The 17652-nt window shown below is 45.8% G+C and overlaps 1 protein-coding gene across 4 annotated transcripts in view; it reads right to left on the bottom strand.

Annotated features, from left to right (window-relative positions):
* Positions 1-17652, bottom strand: part of fnbp1l (formin binding protein 1-like) — a 269825-nt gene that overhangs the window by 136868 nt on the left and 115305 nt on the right. For all 4 annotated transcript variants that reach the window (XM_072510515.1, XM_072510516.1, XM_072510519.1 and 1 more), the window contains exon 2: positions 3788-3903. In XM_072510515.1, the coding sequence (XP_072366616.1) occupies positions 3788-3903 (116 nt within the window). The remainder of the gene's footprint in view (positions 1-3787; positions 3904-17652) is intronic.

Raw genomic sequence — 17652 nt, 5'->3', positions numbered from 1 at the left:
GTTCTGAAACATGAATAAAATCCTCGGGGGTACCGTCATCTTAACGGTCTGCACCCGCCCTGCCAATGACAACGGGAGCACATCCCACCTCTTAAAATCCCCCTTTATTTGCTCCACCAACCAAATTCAATTTATGTAGTTGCTCCCATCCACGCACCACCTAGGTGCCCAGATTTCTGAAACGCGCCCCTACCGCTTTAAATGGCAGCTCGCCCAACCTCCGCTCCTGCCCTCTTGCCTGGATCGGAAAGACCTCACTTTTCCCCACGTTTAACTCATATCCAGAGAACCGGCTGAATTTCTCCAAAATATCCACGATCCCCCCAATATCTTATCTTACAAGCTCTGATTTCAAGTCACCATAGTCACAGCTTTCAGCCAACTGTACAGCTCAATAATAAAAGAGTCAACTAGTTCTCCTGGTTTTGGATAGGTTTGTTGAACTTTGCGCTCTCTGGAATGTTGTTGCTTCTCAAATTAAAATGTATATCAAATTATTTTAAAGTGTTGTTGAATTTAACTGAGGAGTCATTGATTTCTTGGCTAGTTATTATATTGTCGGATATTGGGCCAACTGGATAAAGCAGTGTATTAACTTGTTCAGCCTCAACGGCGGGCAGGAGGCAGCCGCACACTGGAGGGCTCCTGCTCGGGAATAGAAATTTCGGGGTTTTAACGCCCGGTCCCGGGGGCAACGGAGGCTGAAAAAGCTGTAAGAAGGCACTGGGAGGAGAAATGTCCAGGCTTGGGAATAAAGGAGGTTAATGAAAGTCCGCCGGTGAGTGGAAAAGTCAGCGCAGGAACTGTGAGGAAAGCGGAGGCTGGAGCACCAGGGGAGGCTGCACAGCCGAAGAAATGACCAAAGTGATGGTTGTCGAACTTGAAAAACAGTTCACAAAGCACATGGAAGCGATGAAGAATGAGATGGGGGTGGTATTGAAAGTGCCGGTGGAGGAGGCGATTACCCAGGTGAGGGCGGCGGTATCGAGCGCAGCGGCAGAGGTGCGGGAACAAGGTTCCACTGAAGGAAGTGGAAGAGGTATTATCGCAGCAGTGATCAACTCATCTTGATGGGGAAGGAGTTGCGGAAGGTGACAGAGACCAACAAGGGTCTGCGAGCCAAAATGGAAGACCTGGAAAACAGATCCAGGCGGCAGAATCTGAGGATCGTGGGTCTGCCCGAAGGGGTGGAATGCCCGACGCCGACTGAGTATTTTGCCACGATGTTGGCGAAGCTATTGGGGGAGGGGGACGAACCCTCTCGATACGAACGGGATCGGGCTCATCGTTCGTGGAGGCCTATACCAAAGGCGAGTGAGCCGCCAAGAGTAGTAACTGTGTGTTTCCATAGCATGAAGGAGAAGGTCCTGTGCTGGGCGAAGCAGAAGCGGGTGGTGCAGTGGGCTGGAGCTGGTATACGCATATACCAGGACTTTACGGTGGAGCTGGCGAGCTGCCTTCAGCCGGGTGAAGAAGGCACTGTACATCAGCAAGGTGCAGTGCAGCATAGTATATCCAGCTAGGTTGAGGGTGACCTACAAATCCAAGGACTTTTATTTTGGGACGGCGGAAGCGGCGGAGGAATTTGCGGAGGCAGAAGGACTGTGGCAGAATTGAGAAATGGGACTGAGAGTGGGTCGTGTACCGATGTAGCCTCATGTAACTTTATTTTTTCACTGCGTGTTGGTGTATGTACTAAATGAGTCGACACTGTATATTTGGACAAGGGAAGAGTTGGGACTTTCATTTGCAATGATGGTTCTTTGGGGCTTGGGTGTGTATGCTGGGGTTGTGTGCTAAAGGGAATTTCTTGATTTTTCTGGAACCGGGCAAGGGGGAAGGGGGCCTCCACGCTGGCCGGTTTAAGCCGGCCAGTGAACGGGAGCAAGGTGGGGGGAGGGGCTGTGGCCATCGGAGCCTGGTAGAACAGGTTTTGGTGAGTCTAGCCGGGGTGAAAAGCTGGGGAAGGAACCGACATTGGGGGGAGGAGTTTACAAGAGGAAGTGGAGGAGAGGAGTCTGGGGGTGTCTACAATTCATGGATGCCATTCACGGTATTCTTTCGGGGATTGGATGGCACTGAATATTAGGGGGGGCGGGTTGGACTATATCTGTCAACGGACACCAGGGGCGATTCCGGATTCCTTTTTTCGTCCTTGGGAGGTTTAGTTTTATTTGATGCTAATATTGTCAGGTGGGCCATTGTTTGGTGGTTGGTGGGAGGATGGGATGTTGTTGTTAATAGGGGGATTTACATTGTATTTGTTACCGTTTACTGTTTGTTGGTGGGGGGTAAATTCTGAAGGCAATGTGAAAATGGAGAATAAAAATATTTTTCAAAAAAAAAACAAAAAAAAAAAACTTGTTCAGCTTCTGTCTTTTTGTCTGGGCCTATTCAGCAGGTCCCATGAAGATGTTCCGAGACTTTGATGATTGAACATGAAGTGTTTATTCGTAACACGTAACTGTGCATGATGTGGAGATGCTGGCGTTGGACTGGGGTGAGCACAGTAAGAAGTCTTACAACACCAGGAAGGAGCAGTACTCCGAAAGCTAGTGTTTGAAACAAGCCTGTTGGACTTTAACCTGGTGTTGTAAGACTTCTTACTGTAACTGTGTATGTATACACAGAGCATAGTTTAAGCTAGTAGCTAACTCCATTCATCACTGCCCAGTCATAGAATACGTTCTAGTCACTGCTCGTGTGGCTCTTTACATCATACATCTTTGTTCTTTGTATAATGTGGGTGGTACTGTGCCCATTCCCACGTTAACACTTTCTATGCCAGATACCATTATGCTACAAGGGGAACAAAGCTTACAGTCCAAAATTGTTGAACTCAATGTTTCATAGATTATCATAGAATCATAGAATCTACAGTGCAGAAGGAGGCCATTCGGCCCATCGAGTCTGCACCAGCTCTTGGAAAGAGCACACTGCCCAAGGTCAACACCTCCACCATATCCCCATAACCCAGAAACCCCGCCCAACACTAAGGGCAATTTTGGACACTAAGGGCAATTTATCACGGCCAATCCACCTAACCTGCACATCTTTGGACTGTGGGAGGAAACCGGAGCACCCGGAGGAAACCCACGCACACACGGGTAGGACGTGCAGACTCCGCACAGCCAGTGACCCAAGCCGGAATCAAACCTGGGACCCTGGAGCTGTGAAGCAATTGTGCTATCCACAATGCTACCGTGCTGCCCTGTTGATTCCAAAGAACTGTAAAGTATCTAATCAAAATATGAGGTGTTGTTCCTTGAACTTGCATTGATTTTCACTGGAACAGATCAGCAGGCCGAGGATGGAGTGTTCAGGTGGAGAATAAAAATTGAGTTTTTGCATCTTAGAACTGCACACTATCAATCTTTCATCAATCACTCACATTTACCAGCTCTGTTAGATACAGTAATGTGTTGCCATCTACTTAACCTCAATGTCAAATGTGATCATTTTTCTTTCTTGATCAAAGCTGAGACTTTCATGAGGAAGCAATGTATCGAATGTATTTGCATTCTTAGCATAATTAATGTCTTGTTATATACTTTGGGATTGTATTGCTGCTCCAGGACTAAAAAATATTTATTTTTGAAAAGATTTCATGAAAAATTGTACAAAGAAAGTATACCCCATCAAATGTCTTTCTACAGATCTAAAGAATAAATTGTAAAACTATGAACTAAAACTGCTAGTATCAAATGCCGAAAGGCTACTTTAGCCATGTAGACCAAAATATTTCTAAGGATGACAAAATTGTTTGATTTCAAAGCACACATCTTACCTTAACTGTTTTGCATAGCTCTGTTCTATGTCTAGTCTTTCTTTCACAAATTTAGTATATCTTTCCAAGAAGTCAATTCCCCACTGTGTGTGTTTCTCTATATTGTCAAACTGATCCTGAAAGAAAAAAGACAAAATATTAGCCATTAAATGAACAAATTAGAGTTATATGTGTTCTGAGCTTTACCAAACAAAAAAACCATGCCATGAATCAAAGCAAAAATTTAGATTTTTGAAAAACCAGGAAAAGAAAATGTTCAAAGAAGCAACAAATGCGTATTTATTATTCACACTTGTCACTAACAAATTCAATGCAAGGCATCTAAAATATGTTATTTTTGGTTAAGGAGTGACCCCACTTCGAGGTACCCCACTGTTGCTCTAAACAACAGAGGAATAAGGAAGATTGGAAAAGGTAGCACTGCTGATATCAACTTTCTGTGAAAAAGTGTACATCATTATAGGTAATAAGGCATTAAAACTTGTGCTACAAATTGACAATTTGCAAACATATTAAGTAGAGTAGGTCAATCAACATCGAAAGGTAGTGGTCAGTTGTACACTGGTTTAAAATACACATTGGTTGAGTCAATCAGAGTAAAACAGACATTGGCTCAAAGGCTTTAACTTCGGATAATCCTGGCAGGCAAGATCTAAGAGGGAGTTGGTGGCGTAGTGGTAAAGGATTAATAATCCAGAGTAAACTATGGCAGCTGATGGAATTTGAAACAATATCTCCAGGGTATTAGCATGGGGCTCTGGATTACTAGTCCTTTACCATTACGTCACCAACAACCCTTTAGATTTTGATTAATAAATTTAAATTAATTGATAAAATCTGGAATTGTAAACTCATGTCAGTAATGGTGACATTGAAACTATAATTGATTGTTGTAAAAATCCATCTGGTTCACGAATATCCTTTAGGAAAGGAAGTCGGCCTGGTCTGGCCTACATGTGCCTCCAGACCCCAGATTAACTCACCTGATGATGGAGCTGTGCTCCGAAAGCTAGTGATTCGAAACAAACCTGTTGGACTTTAACCTGGTGTTGTAAGACTTCTTACTGTGCCCTTTTTTACAGCACTAGCTGCTGCAAAGCAAGCAAGTTTAAATGTCCCATTGAAAAGAATGGTCGGGGGGGGGCTCAGTCTAGGTATTTAAAATAATTATACTGAAGTTAGAAGTGCTTTTATTCTAACTCTTTCAGCGACTATTAACGTTTCATAGGTAGAATGTCCGAGGTTAACGATTCAAATTGCTTCGGCAAATGTTTCCCAGTGCAAATGTCCAGAGGAAGTTGGCACTTCTGGACAATTGCCAGGCTCACCTTGCCTGGGACTTAGAGGGATTCCCCAGCGCATCTTTGGGGTACCCCACAAATCCAACGCTGGGGAGCCAGGATGTTATGGGCCAATATTTCTCGAGGAACTATAAGCATCAAGCCTACATTAAAAGGATTGGTGAAGGGATTGAATCACAAATATTACTTAAGAAAATTCTGTAAGTCAGCAAATTGGAACCAGGGTTAGAAATTAGAACACAAATACTGGGAAAACTGCTATTTCAATTGTTTTTTAAAATTCATTTACGGGATGTGGGCGTCGCTGGCTAGGCCAGCATTTATTGCCCATCCCTAGTTGCCCTTCAGAAGGTGGTGGTGAATTGTCTTCTTGAACCGCTGCAGTCCTTGAGATGTAGGTACACCCACTGTGCTGTTAGAGAGGTCCAGGAAGTTGCCCAGCGACAGTGAAGGAGCGGCGATATGTTTCCAAGTCAGGGTGGTGAGTGACTTGGAGGGGAACCTCCAGGTGGTGGGGTTCCCAGGTATCTGTTGCTCTTGTCCTTCTAGATGTGGTGGTCGTGGGTTTGGAATGTGTTGTCTAAGGAACCTTGATGAGTTACTGCAGTGCATCTTGTAGATACAGATGGCTACCACTGTTCGTTGGTGGTGGAGGATTTGAATGTTTGTGGAAGGGGGAGCAATTAAGCGGGCTGCTTTGTCCTGGGTGGTGTCGAGCTTCTTGAATGTTGTTGGAGCTGCCCTCATCTAGGCAAGTGGGGAGTTTTCCATTACACTCCTAACTTGTGCCTTATGGATGGTGGACAGGCTTTGGGGGTCAGGAGGGGAGGTACTCACTAGTCTTTGACCTGTCCTGGTAGCCACAGTATTAATGTGGCTAATCCAGTTCAGTTTCTGATCAATGGTAATCCCCCAGGATGTTGATAGTGGGGGATTCATGATGGCAAATGCCATTGAATGTCAAGGGGCGGTGGTTGGATCCTCTCTTGCAAGAGATGGTCATTGCCTGGCACTTGTGTGGCGCGAATGAAACTTGCCACTTGTCAGCCCAAGCCTGGATATTGTTCCGGTCTTGCTGCATTTGGACTTGGACTATTTCATTATCTGAGGAGTCACAAATAGTGCTGAACATTCTGCAGTCATCCGCAAACATCCCCACTTCTGACCATAGGATGGAACAGAGGTCATTGATGAAGAAGCTGAAGATGGTTGGGCCTGGGACACTACCCTGAGGAACTCCTGCATTGGTGCCCTGGAGTTGAGATGATTGACCTCCAACCACCACAACCATCTTCCTTTGTGCCAGGGATGACTCCAACCAGTGGATAGTCCCCCCCCCCGACCCTAAAGCTAAAACAAAATAAAACTGTGATTCAAATTCAAAACTCAATTTTCAAAAGAAAAATATTTCTTCTTTATGGGAAGAGTCCTTACGGGGACAGTCTCATGTCCTCATCATTGCTTTGCTCCACAATGGAATTATCATTTCTGTATTGGGTGAAAGAAAATGGGAGAATGTGGACTATCCAATCTGAAAGAAGCCAAAGCTTTAGGCTGACAGGACAGGCATTGCACACTCACAGCAGATGTGTGAGGCAGAGAACCTTTTTTAAAAACGCAGTACAACTATGCATCGAGCAATCAGGGGCACGTTTTAAGTTTAGGCATTCCTATCACACCAATCAGTAAGGTGCACACAAGATTACTCAATGAACACTGCACATTTACTTGCTGGCATCAAAGAAGACTCCCAGAAACCACATAATGCTGATCGCACTGATAAGATGAGCCAATGTTTATCCTTCACTTTTGCATTCCAGCTGGCAAGAAAGGCATGTATGCAAAAGGTAATATTCTGCTAAGACAGCAATAAATCCAATTGCGACATTTTTCACAGCATGTACAAACTGAATATTCCAACATCTCATCTTTACCGTCAGGGAAACAGACAAGTATATAACTTAAATCTATAAATTTACTTCAATATGAACGATAAACTTTTATCCCCGCCAAACGGTGATTTTAAAAAAAAAATGCTTTGAAAAGTTCTCATCAGTCGCCTACTGAAAAATAAAAAAATAACAGGAAAGGCAAGTTTAAAATGTACAAACAAAAACTTTTGAGGAATACAAAGAAAACTTAGATTTATATAGCAACGTTCACAACTACCGGATGTTCCAAAGTGCCTTACAGTTAATGAAGTACTTTTTGAAGTGTGGTAATATTGTAATGAAGCAAACATGACAGCCAATTTGAAACATAAACAGCAATACGATAATGACTCCTGGGGGACTTTGGGAGGTTCTCGGGGTATAAGTTGAACGTGGGGAAGAGTGAGCTGTTTGTGGTCCACGGTAGGGGCCAGGAGGAGAGACTGAGGGAGCTCCCGCTCAGGATAGTGGAGAGGAGCTTTCAGTACTTGGGGATACAAGTGGCCAGGAACTGGGATACCCTGCACAGGCTCAACGTAACCCGGCTAGTGGAGCAGATGGAGGGAGAGTTTAAAAGGTGGGATATGCTCCCGCTTTCCTTGGCGGGACGGGTGCAGACTGTGAAGATGACGGTTCTCCCCAGGTTCCTCTTCGTATTTCAGTGCCTCCCCATTTTCATCCCCAAGTCCTTCTTTAAGCGGGTGAATAAGATTGTTACAGGCGTCATGTCGAGGCACCAGTCTAGGGGCACTTGTTATGGCTCCGCTGCCGTTCTCGCCGGCACAATACACCACTAGTCCAGTGGTGAAGGCGGCACTGAGGATCTGGGGGCAGTGGAGGAGACACAGGGGAGAGGAGGGGGCCTCGGTGTGGCCCCCGATACAGAATAACCACAGATTTGCTCCGGGTAGGTTGGATGGGGGATACCAAGGCTGGTATAGGGCAGCTATTAGGAGGATGGGGGACCTGTTTATAGACGGGGTTTTCCCCAGCATGCAGGCGCTGGAGGAGAAGTTCCGCCTGCCCCCGGGGAATGCGTTCAGGTACCTTCAGGTTCAGGACTTCCTTAGAAAACAGGTGGGGACATTCCCGCGGCTGCCCCCACATAGGATCCAGGATAGGGTGGTGTCTGGCGTCTGGGTAGTGTAGGGGAAGGTGGCGGACATATATCAGGAGCTGCAGGAGGTAGAGGAAGCCTCAGTGGGGGAGTTGAAGGATAAGTGGGAGGAGGAGCTGGGCGAGGAACTGGATGAGGGCCTGTCGGCCGATGCCCTGGGCAGGGTGAACTCCTCCTCATCATGTGCCAGGCTCGGATTAATCCAGTTTAAGGTGGTGCATTGGGCGCATATAACGATGGCAAGAATGAGTAGTTTTTTTGGGGTGGAGGACAGGTGCCCGAGGTGTGCGGGGAGTCCGGCGAATCATGCCCATATGTTTTGGGCATGCCCGGCTCTTAAAGGATTCTGGCATGGGTTTGCAAGGGTGATGCCCAGGGTTTTGGACGCTCGGGTGAAGGCGAGCCCAGCGGTAGCGATATTTGGGGTGGTGGAGGATCCAGGAATGCAGGAAGCGAAAGAGGCCGAGGTACTGACCTTTGCCTCCCTGGTAGCCCGGAGATTGATTCTGTTAATGTGGAAGGACTCGAAACCCCCGAGTGTGGAGACCTGGGTTAGCGACATGGCGGGGTTCCTCAGCCTGGAGCGAATAAAGTTCACCTCGAGAGGGTCCTTGATGGGGTTCTCCCAGCGGTGGCAACCTTTCCTTGACTTTCTAGGGGAGCAGTAAGTGTCAGCAGCAGCAGCATCCTGGGTTGGGGGGGGTACTGTTGATATAATGTGAGTTGGGCATGGTAAACCCACCTTGTTCTGTTTTTTTTAAAAATTCTGTTGTGTAAGTAGTTTCATTGTAACCTTTGGGTCATGTTTATTGTTATTTTTTATTACGATTTGTATTTCTATTTTTGTTATGCAAAACGCTCATTGGAAAAACTTTAATAAAACATTTATTTTTTAAAAAAGCAATACGATAATGACCAGATAAACTCTTAAAGTCTCAAGTCAGCTTTTAGTAGAATGCACTCTACGCTGGGTCAAAGTTGGACTTTATGGAGAAATTTGAAAATAATGTGCATTATTTAATTATGCTTCCCTACATAATACTAAAGATACAATTTTTGGAATATTACAGTTCTGTCAATAGAAAAATTAAGGCAAATTAATTTTTTTTTAATGTTATGTTTTTTAAAAATATGGCACAAATTTCAATTTTCTAAATCAGTTAACCTTCATATCATGATGTCATGATTAATTTAAAAGTTTATAACAGAAATTACAGTCCCATTATATAAAACAGCAATGTCCTGGATTATACGCTGAGGTGTGGGTTCCATCCCGCCCAGTGTAAACGTCAGGGTTGAGACTGCCGCCCACCCACCCCCCCCCCCTACCTCCGCCAGCTCACCCCACTTTAGTTTTACAGTTATTGGACCTTTATTATGAAGCGAGGCTATCGTCTCCCTCTCCTCAAGAACTACTTTTTCGGACAGAGATGATGAGTTTTCTACAGTTCAAAAGATAAAACTCTTTGGAAGCACCTTGCTTGAAAATACTGGTCTAAAAGTGAGAAAGTTTTCATATTGATACATTATGGGGTATGCATCCAAAATGATATCTGCAAAAGAACACAGATGACCTAATTGTGTACACATGTACTTTGATTTAAGATACTTCAGGTTCAAAGTAAGCATGGGTGGGGCAATATAGCAGACAGAATCCCACAGAAATTAATGTACCCTCACTAGGGACTACTAATTTTGTTTGGATCTCTGTTTCTGGAGAACTTAACTGAAACTATATATTGAGATCTATTGGAGGTGTGTTCTCTCATAAGTATTTACCTACCCTTTCCCTTTATTAATACAAGGTTGTGTTGGGCAGTGTGGGATGTTGTATAGATTTCCAAAAAAGGACCCTCATTGTTTGATATTTCCCCAGTTCCAAGTCAAGTCTCAAAACACCTCGGCGTCATTACAGTATTTTTGACAGTTTAATCATTATTGCGTTATAGTAAAATGCGACAGCCAAATGTTCCTGTTAAGCTGTGCAAGTATGCATTAGTATGAAAGGTACTGTGCCAACCTGGTCATGGGATAAATAGCGGTTTGTGCAGCTGCACAAAACAATTTAAGCTGACCATGTACTAATAGAAACAAGTTGCGCACAGCATCTACATTTTAACGGGAACATTGCGCATAAATTCTAGTGTCTAGTGGTTAAGGCTTAAATGTTAGCCAGGACACGGAAATATTTTCCTGTTTTTCAAATAGCACCACGCCAGGCCAAATGTGCTTCCAGATGGGGAAGCAGATGGATCATCTGAAAAATAGCACTTTAAACAGTGTAGTGTTGCCTCAGTGCAATCTCAAATATCACCTCAGTTTAATGTGCTCAAAGCTCCTGTGTGGGTTTGGAATCTGGACCATCTGACTTAAGAGTTGATTGTTACCACAAAGTGAACTTTGATACTGTAAAATACCCTTCAATCATAATACACTTAGGGCTGGAAATTATGGAAAAATCCTCAGGCTGTGTACACCAGAGTGTTTGACATCCAAATGTATATTGCAAATATAACTTGTAATTTTAAATGTACTGAGGCACCTCCGAGTGCTACAAAGTGTATTAAAATAAACTGAAAATCATTTAATGTAAAATCAAATTTTAAACTGTTATGTAATGTACTTCCAAAATTTAAGAATAAATTATATTTGAGTACAATGTCAGTGTAAACTCCATCTTTTACCATCCCCACCCATGTCATCTTATTCATTTAAAGAAAGAATGGGGCAGTCCCACTCCAAAGCAATTTCTACCCCATTTGGTCAGCCAGCAGGGGGCCACATTGGTTAAGTCAGAAAGGAACCACAGGAAGCAAATGCAAAAATGGAATAATATTCCCAACTCCCTACATGAAGTTAAGTGATGACCTTCAACGTTTGTAGAGTAGGAGGCAGATTATGACATTAAGAAACTAGGAACATAGGAGCAGGAGAAGGCCATTTGGCCCTTCAAGCAAATTAAATCATGGCTGATCTTCTACCTTCTCCCCTTCCTGCACTATCCCCGTATCCCTCGGCTTCATTGGCATCTAGAAGTCTGTTGACCTCTGCTTTGAACATACTCAATGACTGAGCCTCCATAGCCCTCGGGATAAAGAATTCCAAAGGTTCACCAACCTCTGAAGCAATTCCTCATCTCAGTCCTAAATGGCCTTTCTCTTATTCTGTGATAAACCAAAGCCAGCTTCTGTAGTACTTCTTTTTTAAATTATTTTTATTAAGGCATTTATATATTTTTATACATATGAAACACAACCTAAACAGAGAACAAACAGGAAGTCTAATAACAAATAAATAAAACCCCACCTCCCCACCCTTCCTGCCATTCCCCTCCACCTACCCTGCCTCCCCCGTGTGTCCCCCCCCCCCCCCCACTGTTGATGTCTTAACTATCCTTGAAGAGTGCTCACCCACACCCCGGCTTCAGCACCCACGAGTCCCTCCACTCCTGCAAAATCCGTCTCCGGGCTACCAGGGAGGCAAAGGTCAAGATGTCGGCCTCTCTCGCCCCCTGGACTCCCAGGTCTTACGACATTCCAAAAATCGACACTTCTGGACTCGGGGTAACCTTCAACTTCAGTACCTCGGACATAACATCAGCGAACCCCCGCCAGAATCCCTTCAGCTTCAGACAAGCCCAGAACATGTGGACATGGTTCGCAGGGCCCCCCGCACCGCTCACACCTGTCCTCCACCCCCCTCAAAGAACCTGCTCATTCTGGCCACCATCATATGTGCCCCATGAGCCACTTTGAATTGAATAAGCTTAAGCCTAGCACCTGAAGACTCAGAGTCTCTTCCCATACCCAGCCTCCACCTCCCTCCCCAGCTCTTCCTCCCACTTCTGTTTAACTTCTCCTGGCCATGCTAAATTGTCCCTTAATTGGAAAAAACTAACTGGGTACTCTAAAAAAACTTTTTAAACCAAATTGAATTCATTGGAAATCTACAACTTCCGGTTGTTAGTAACTCAATCAAATCCCTTCATGTCCTGCTGTGTTCCTAGTTGTCATCGGTATCAAAGTCACAAAAAGTGTTTTTGTTCTACTTAACTTCAGCTAACCCCCCCCCCAGTGTTTGCATAGGTCTCACCCCCACTACCCAAAGTTGTGCAGGGGAGGTGAATCTGCTAAACCTCACTATTGTGTCACACACCCATTAATTTCCATACCCGAGGCCAAGGGCTCATGTTGGAGTATATTTCTACAGCCAGCAGTTACCCTCAGGATTTGTGCAACAAGGGTGTTCTATATGTGTCTCAAATATTAATTTTTCTCTTGCTCAAGGGGCCAATGAGAACATTTCAGAAACATAATATTTGGCATAATAAACTGAATATCAAATAAGAGGTTGAGGTATACACAAAGGAAACAATTCCTGAGCAAATGTAAAGCAATGGCAAAATATTAATTTGATAAGTTAAAACAAACCAATGGGAGGTTCAGAATATATGTCTGTGTGCATCCGACTCATTCAGCATCAGTGTGCTCACTCACGTACCCTCACCCGCAGTGAGTATGGGTTGGGATGGGCTGGTGAGAGATAGAATCCCGAGACTGGAAGTAAGGCACATAGTCACTCACTTCCTCCCACACACTTTCTCTGCCCCATCCCTCCTCCTCTCAAGCCCCCCACATACACAGACTGTCCCCCACCGCGCAAGTGTGCACTCTTTCCCCCCCCACCCACCCCCAGACTACACACAATCCACTGCCCAACTCCTCCTCTCTCACCACTGACCACCCACATCTCTCCCCACACCTCTTCCAAATCTGCCCCACCCCCACCCCACCATACATACACACATGTGCACCGCGCCTTCCTGGGGTCCTGCTGTGACATCGGCCATCCCGGGCCCACCCGAGGCCTCTCAAGTCCTCAAAGAGTCAATTAAAGTGGAGCTCGCCTGATGCCCCTCAAGGTCTGGCCCGGCCACATCCAATCAGGTCCCCCCTACCCTCCCCGCGCAACCTGTTGCAGATTCACGGAGTCCCCCAAATTCTGCCACCAAGAATTCAAACTTACCTGGCTCACTGGCGAACTAATCAACAGCCACGGTATAGAGAAACCAGCCTGCCATAGGATGATCAGGCTTGCAGTACTTTTCAATATTATGTCCATTAAGTCTTTTGCGGGACGTCGGCGTCGCTGCCTGGGCCGTAATTTATTGCCCATCCCCAACTGCCCTCCATTTCAGAGGGTATCTGAAAGTCAACCACATTGCTGTGGATCTGGAGACACGAGTGAACCAGATGGGTGTTTAGGACAAATGACAAAGCTTTCATGGTCATCATTAGACTTTTAATTCCAGACTTTTGTTGAATTCAAATTTCACCATCTGCCATTGTGGAATCTGAAGCCGTGTCCCCAGATCTTGCTCTGGGTCTCTGATGACACAGCTAAGCACAAAACCCTACCATGCAACTGACCTTTCCAACAAGATTTTATGACAGTACTAGATTGATCCAACCATTTTAACTAGACTTTTATCTTTCAGAATAAAAATGATTTTTCTTTTGGATGCAATAAATGGAAGGAGCTTTACACATTAAACATCTTTCGTACTGATTGTTCTGAAGTATTTTATTCTTCACTCCAGACAATCCACAATTGTTCTCAATTACCACTGATGCATATGGTGTATTGCTTCAACTTTGGGGCATTCTGTAACAATCTTTTAAACTTTTTCCAGTTAAACTCCATAAACAGTAATATTTCCATACTTGGGGCATGTTGTAAAAGACTAGGCAATAAACGGTCAGTACATTTAGCTAGGTACACTGGAGCAGTTGTTGAAATATACTTCTGCATCACTTTTGTTTTTAAATTTAGGAGTATCCAATTATATTTTTTCCCAATTAAGGAGCAAGCGTGGCCAATCTACCTAACCTGCACATCATTGGGTTGTGGGGGTGAAACCCACGCAGACACGGGGAGAATGTGAAAACTCCACACGGACAGTGACCCGGGGCCGGGATCGAATCAGGATCCTCAGCGCTGTAGGCAGCAGTGCTAACCACTGCACCACCGTGATGCCCTACTTTTGCATCGCAATCCCATCCATAACAGTCAGCTTCAACACAACAGTACAACAAATATCAGTGGTTACCTCCCTCAAAAGTAGAATTCAAAACCCAGAGCATCAATGAAAGTTATACGGTTTAAAACACCCACGAGGACATTTAATTTAGAACTACCTCACACAGTTGTTCGCCCATAGTATGAATAACAAGAGGAAAGGTTTAAAAAAAACTCACAAAGGGTCACCAAAAATGGTTAACAGTCATAGGAGAGGTTAATATTCAGTTCCCCAAGCTAAATGAAACGAAAGATCTTTACAACACGAGTGAGTTCGAGAAACACCAACACGTATTCAGAATATTTTTCTCTTCCTCATATTTAGCTAAAAGGTGCTTTACAGGTTCCCTTTTAGTGGTGGTTAAAATATGTAAAAGGTCTTACAAAAATTCCTTTTCACAACAGATGGTATTGATTTCCACTTTAATCTATTACACAAGCTCAAAAGGCAAATGCAAAACTTGGGATCATTTAATTTCCCAAATAAACTCAACAAACATTAACCAGCTTTCAACATTAGAAACAAACTCAATTTAGATTTAGGGGAAAAAATAAAATTGCAATTAAAAAGTAAGTACCAGTCCCGAAAATTAAAGAAACGCAAATGAGCCGAGGCAATCTGCACCTCAAGAGGAGATTTAATGCAGATAAGCTTGAAGTGATGCATTTTGGAAGGAACAATGTGGAGGTGCAATAGAAACTAAATGGTACAATCTTGAAGGATGTTACACAACATAGAAACCTAGTAATTCACGTAAACAAATCTTCGAAGGTGGTAGGGCAAGTTAATAAGGTTATTTAAAATATATGCTGGATCCTTGGGTTTATAGAGCCATTGGACAACTTTTTCTGGCTGTTCACGCTAAGCTGCCAATGGTGCACCCCCACCGCAGGTCTTGCAGCAGCAAGGGGTGCATTCAACAGAATTCCCGTTGACAACTGCAGGAGCAGAAGATCCTGCCGATAGCATTGGCAAGGCTGCCTCCCGCTGCTGAACACACTGGAGGGGGAATAAAATCCCACCCATACAGTGCAAAAGCTGGGAAATTGGCTAAACCGTTCGTTATAGGCCTTGGGTGAAGCATTGCATCCAATTTAGGAGACCACAGCAAAGGAAGGATGTCAAGACTTTAGAGAGGCCACCAAAGAGATTTACTAGAATGGCACAAGCAATTTGGGGTTAGTAAATGGCATCAACAGCCATGCAGCTGCAGTACACAAGTTCTGAAAGAGCACACGCACATTGAAACAGTAGGGGGTGGTAAATCGAAGCCCGCTTTTGGCAGGGTATTTCTCAGCAGCAGCGGTGCCGAGATTCAACCCGCCTATTTTGGGCCTTGGGGAGTTTCTCCCAGTCAAGATCTCTTTTCCTGGACTAGCCAGCAAGACTGGCTCCTCACAGATCGGGGCATCATCTTGAATAGCAGCCCTGATCGCTACACATCCCCCTTTCAGGACCCCCTTCCTTCATATACAAGGCACCCCAGGCCCTGACCTTGCCAACCCTAGCACCCAAGCACCTTGGCAGTGTCCAGGTGGCATTGCCAGGGAGCCAGGCTGGCAGTAACAAGGTGGCCAGGTACTACTCTGCCCTGCCCTGTCCCCGACCAACCGGGAGTCTCTAATGGCCTGCGAGGCACACCCCGAGGTGCCAGCATGTCTGGTCCACTTTTGTGGAAACCAGTGCTAAACAATGCCAGTTGAAGTCCCGCAGGCAAGGCCGTTGACTCCCGGGTGCGGGGTGCATACGCCGTCCGGTATTTTAAATGAGACTAATGGCTCATTTAAATCTCATTATTGGGATCATGCCCAGTAAGGGTGTGATCTAGATCACGCCAGGCAGAGCGAGTCAGGTGATTCGCAATCGGCCCAGGGTGGAGCCCAATTCGGGCGCCTTGCAGGATACACCCGTTGCACCCATGCCGGCGCAACACAATGGCTGAATTGTACCCAATGTCATAAAGAGGCATGGAGAACAGTCACAGGAGCTCAGACGATAGTCAATGATGGATGCCCTCTTCAGGAAAACTTTCCAAGTGTTAGCGAGTGGGAATTGCCACAGGTTTGCTCGGCCCAGAAAACTGGCAACACAATTAAATGTTAATTGGTCCACTTAACGAGGCCTCATGCCACAAATAACGCCTTAGCAGCCGATTTGCCGGGAGCACGCTGCCCCCCCACTAACAAGGTTGAGCAGCACTTGCTCAGCCACTCCAGCCAGCTCACAATAATGGCACCAAGAGGCCAACAATGCTAGGGTGACGACCGCTGTGGAAAGCCTGGTGCACGACATCGGCACCATGAGTGAAGGTGTCCCAGGCATCGCGCAGTCGGTGACAGCCATGGCTAAGGGTCTCAGCCTCATTGGGGGATGTTACCCAGTACAAGGCTAACCTTGATGAAGTTTTGCGGGACATGTCCCACTCTCAGATAGGAATGGCCGAGGTGCTGCGGAGCTTGTCCCAGTCGCAGGTGGGCATGGCTGAGGCATTGCAGAGCATGTCCCAGTCACTGAGGAGCATCGCTGAGGGCATCGACACCATGGTGCGGACCATGGGGAATCGCCAGGGCTGGCAGAGCCAAATGATGCAGGGGCAGCTGGGGCTCGAATCAGCTGCCCCTCCAACCCACGCCGCCCCTCCAATCAAGGCTGTACAGCACATTAAACAACTTTTTGCACAACCATTATGATGCCACTGTCACTTTCTTCCGCAACTGCCATAGCCGCACAGCTAAAGTCCTCAGTGGTCGGTGGGGGTTATATGCAATTGGTGGGGGCAGATGGGCATGGACAAGGGTTGCCCCCGGAATAGGGTTGGGATCCAGGGGTTGGCATTGTGGTGCCACGAGTAAACCACTGCCCCCAGTCGCCCCCCCCCCCCAAAGCCTCCCCCTCCCCACCCTCCCATGGCGGCCAACCCCTGCAGAGGGTCCCCCAACCCCGCCGAGCACAGGGGTGGCAAGCCCAGCACTCACAGGCTCTTTGCCTGTGAGCAAAGATTGCTACTCACCTCCTTGGCTCCCCACGGAAGCCCTTCCACTACGTTCACGTTTTTCAAAAGGAGTACTAATCGACGCCAGTGTGAGCACTTGCTGGGGAGGCCAATGAATGACGGGAGGCTGGTGGATATGGGGTCGCTCGCGTTGATTGTATGTAAATGGGGCTTAAGTCGTGATAATGGTTTCTCGCTACGGCGAGATCCCGATTTCGCCTAAGGGAACGGGCTGGTTGCATCGCAAACAGTTTGCTGCCTGCCACGGATCTCGTTTTTGGCCTCTCCCGCTATTCACCGGCCTCGTTACGCTTGAGCGTGAATGTAACGATGCCAGAAGATCGAGCCCCCTGTTTACTCTATATATGCAGCTCAAGGTGCCACTTGGAATTCCATAGGTTTTTGCTGCAAATTGAAATGCAACGTTTTTCACCTCAAAGCCATA

Source organism: Scyliorhinus torazame, chromosome 7 (genome assembly GCF_047496885.1).
Source record: "Scyliorhinus torazame isolate Kashiwa2021f chromosome 7, sScyTor2.1, whole genome shotgun sequence".
NCBI classification, from domain to species: domain Eukaryota; kingdom Metazoa; phylum Chordata; class Chondrichthyes; order Carcharhiniformes; family Scyliorhinidae; genus Scyliorhinus; species Scyliorhinus torazame.
This window is presented reverse-complemented; position numbering and strand designations above follow the sequence as displayed.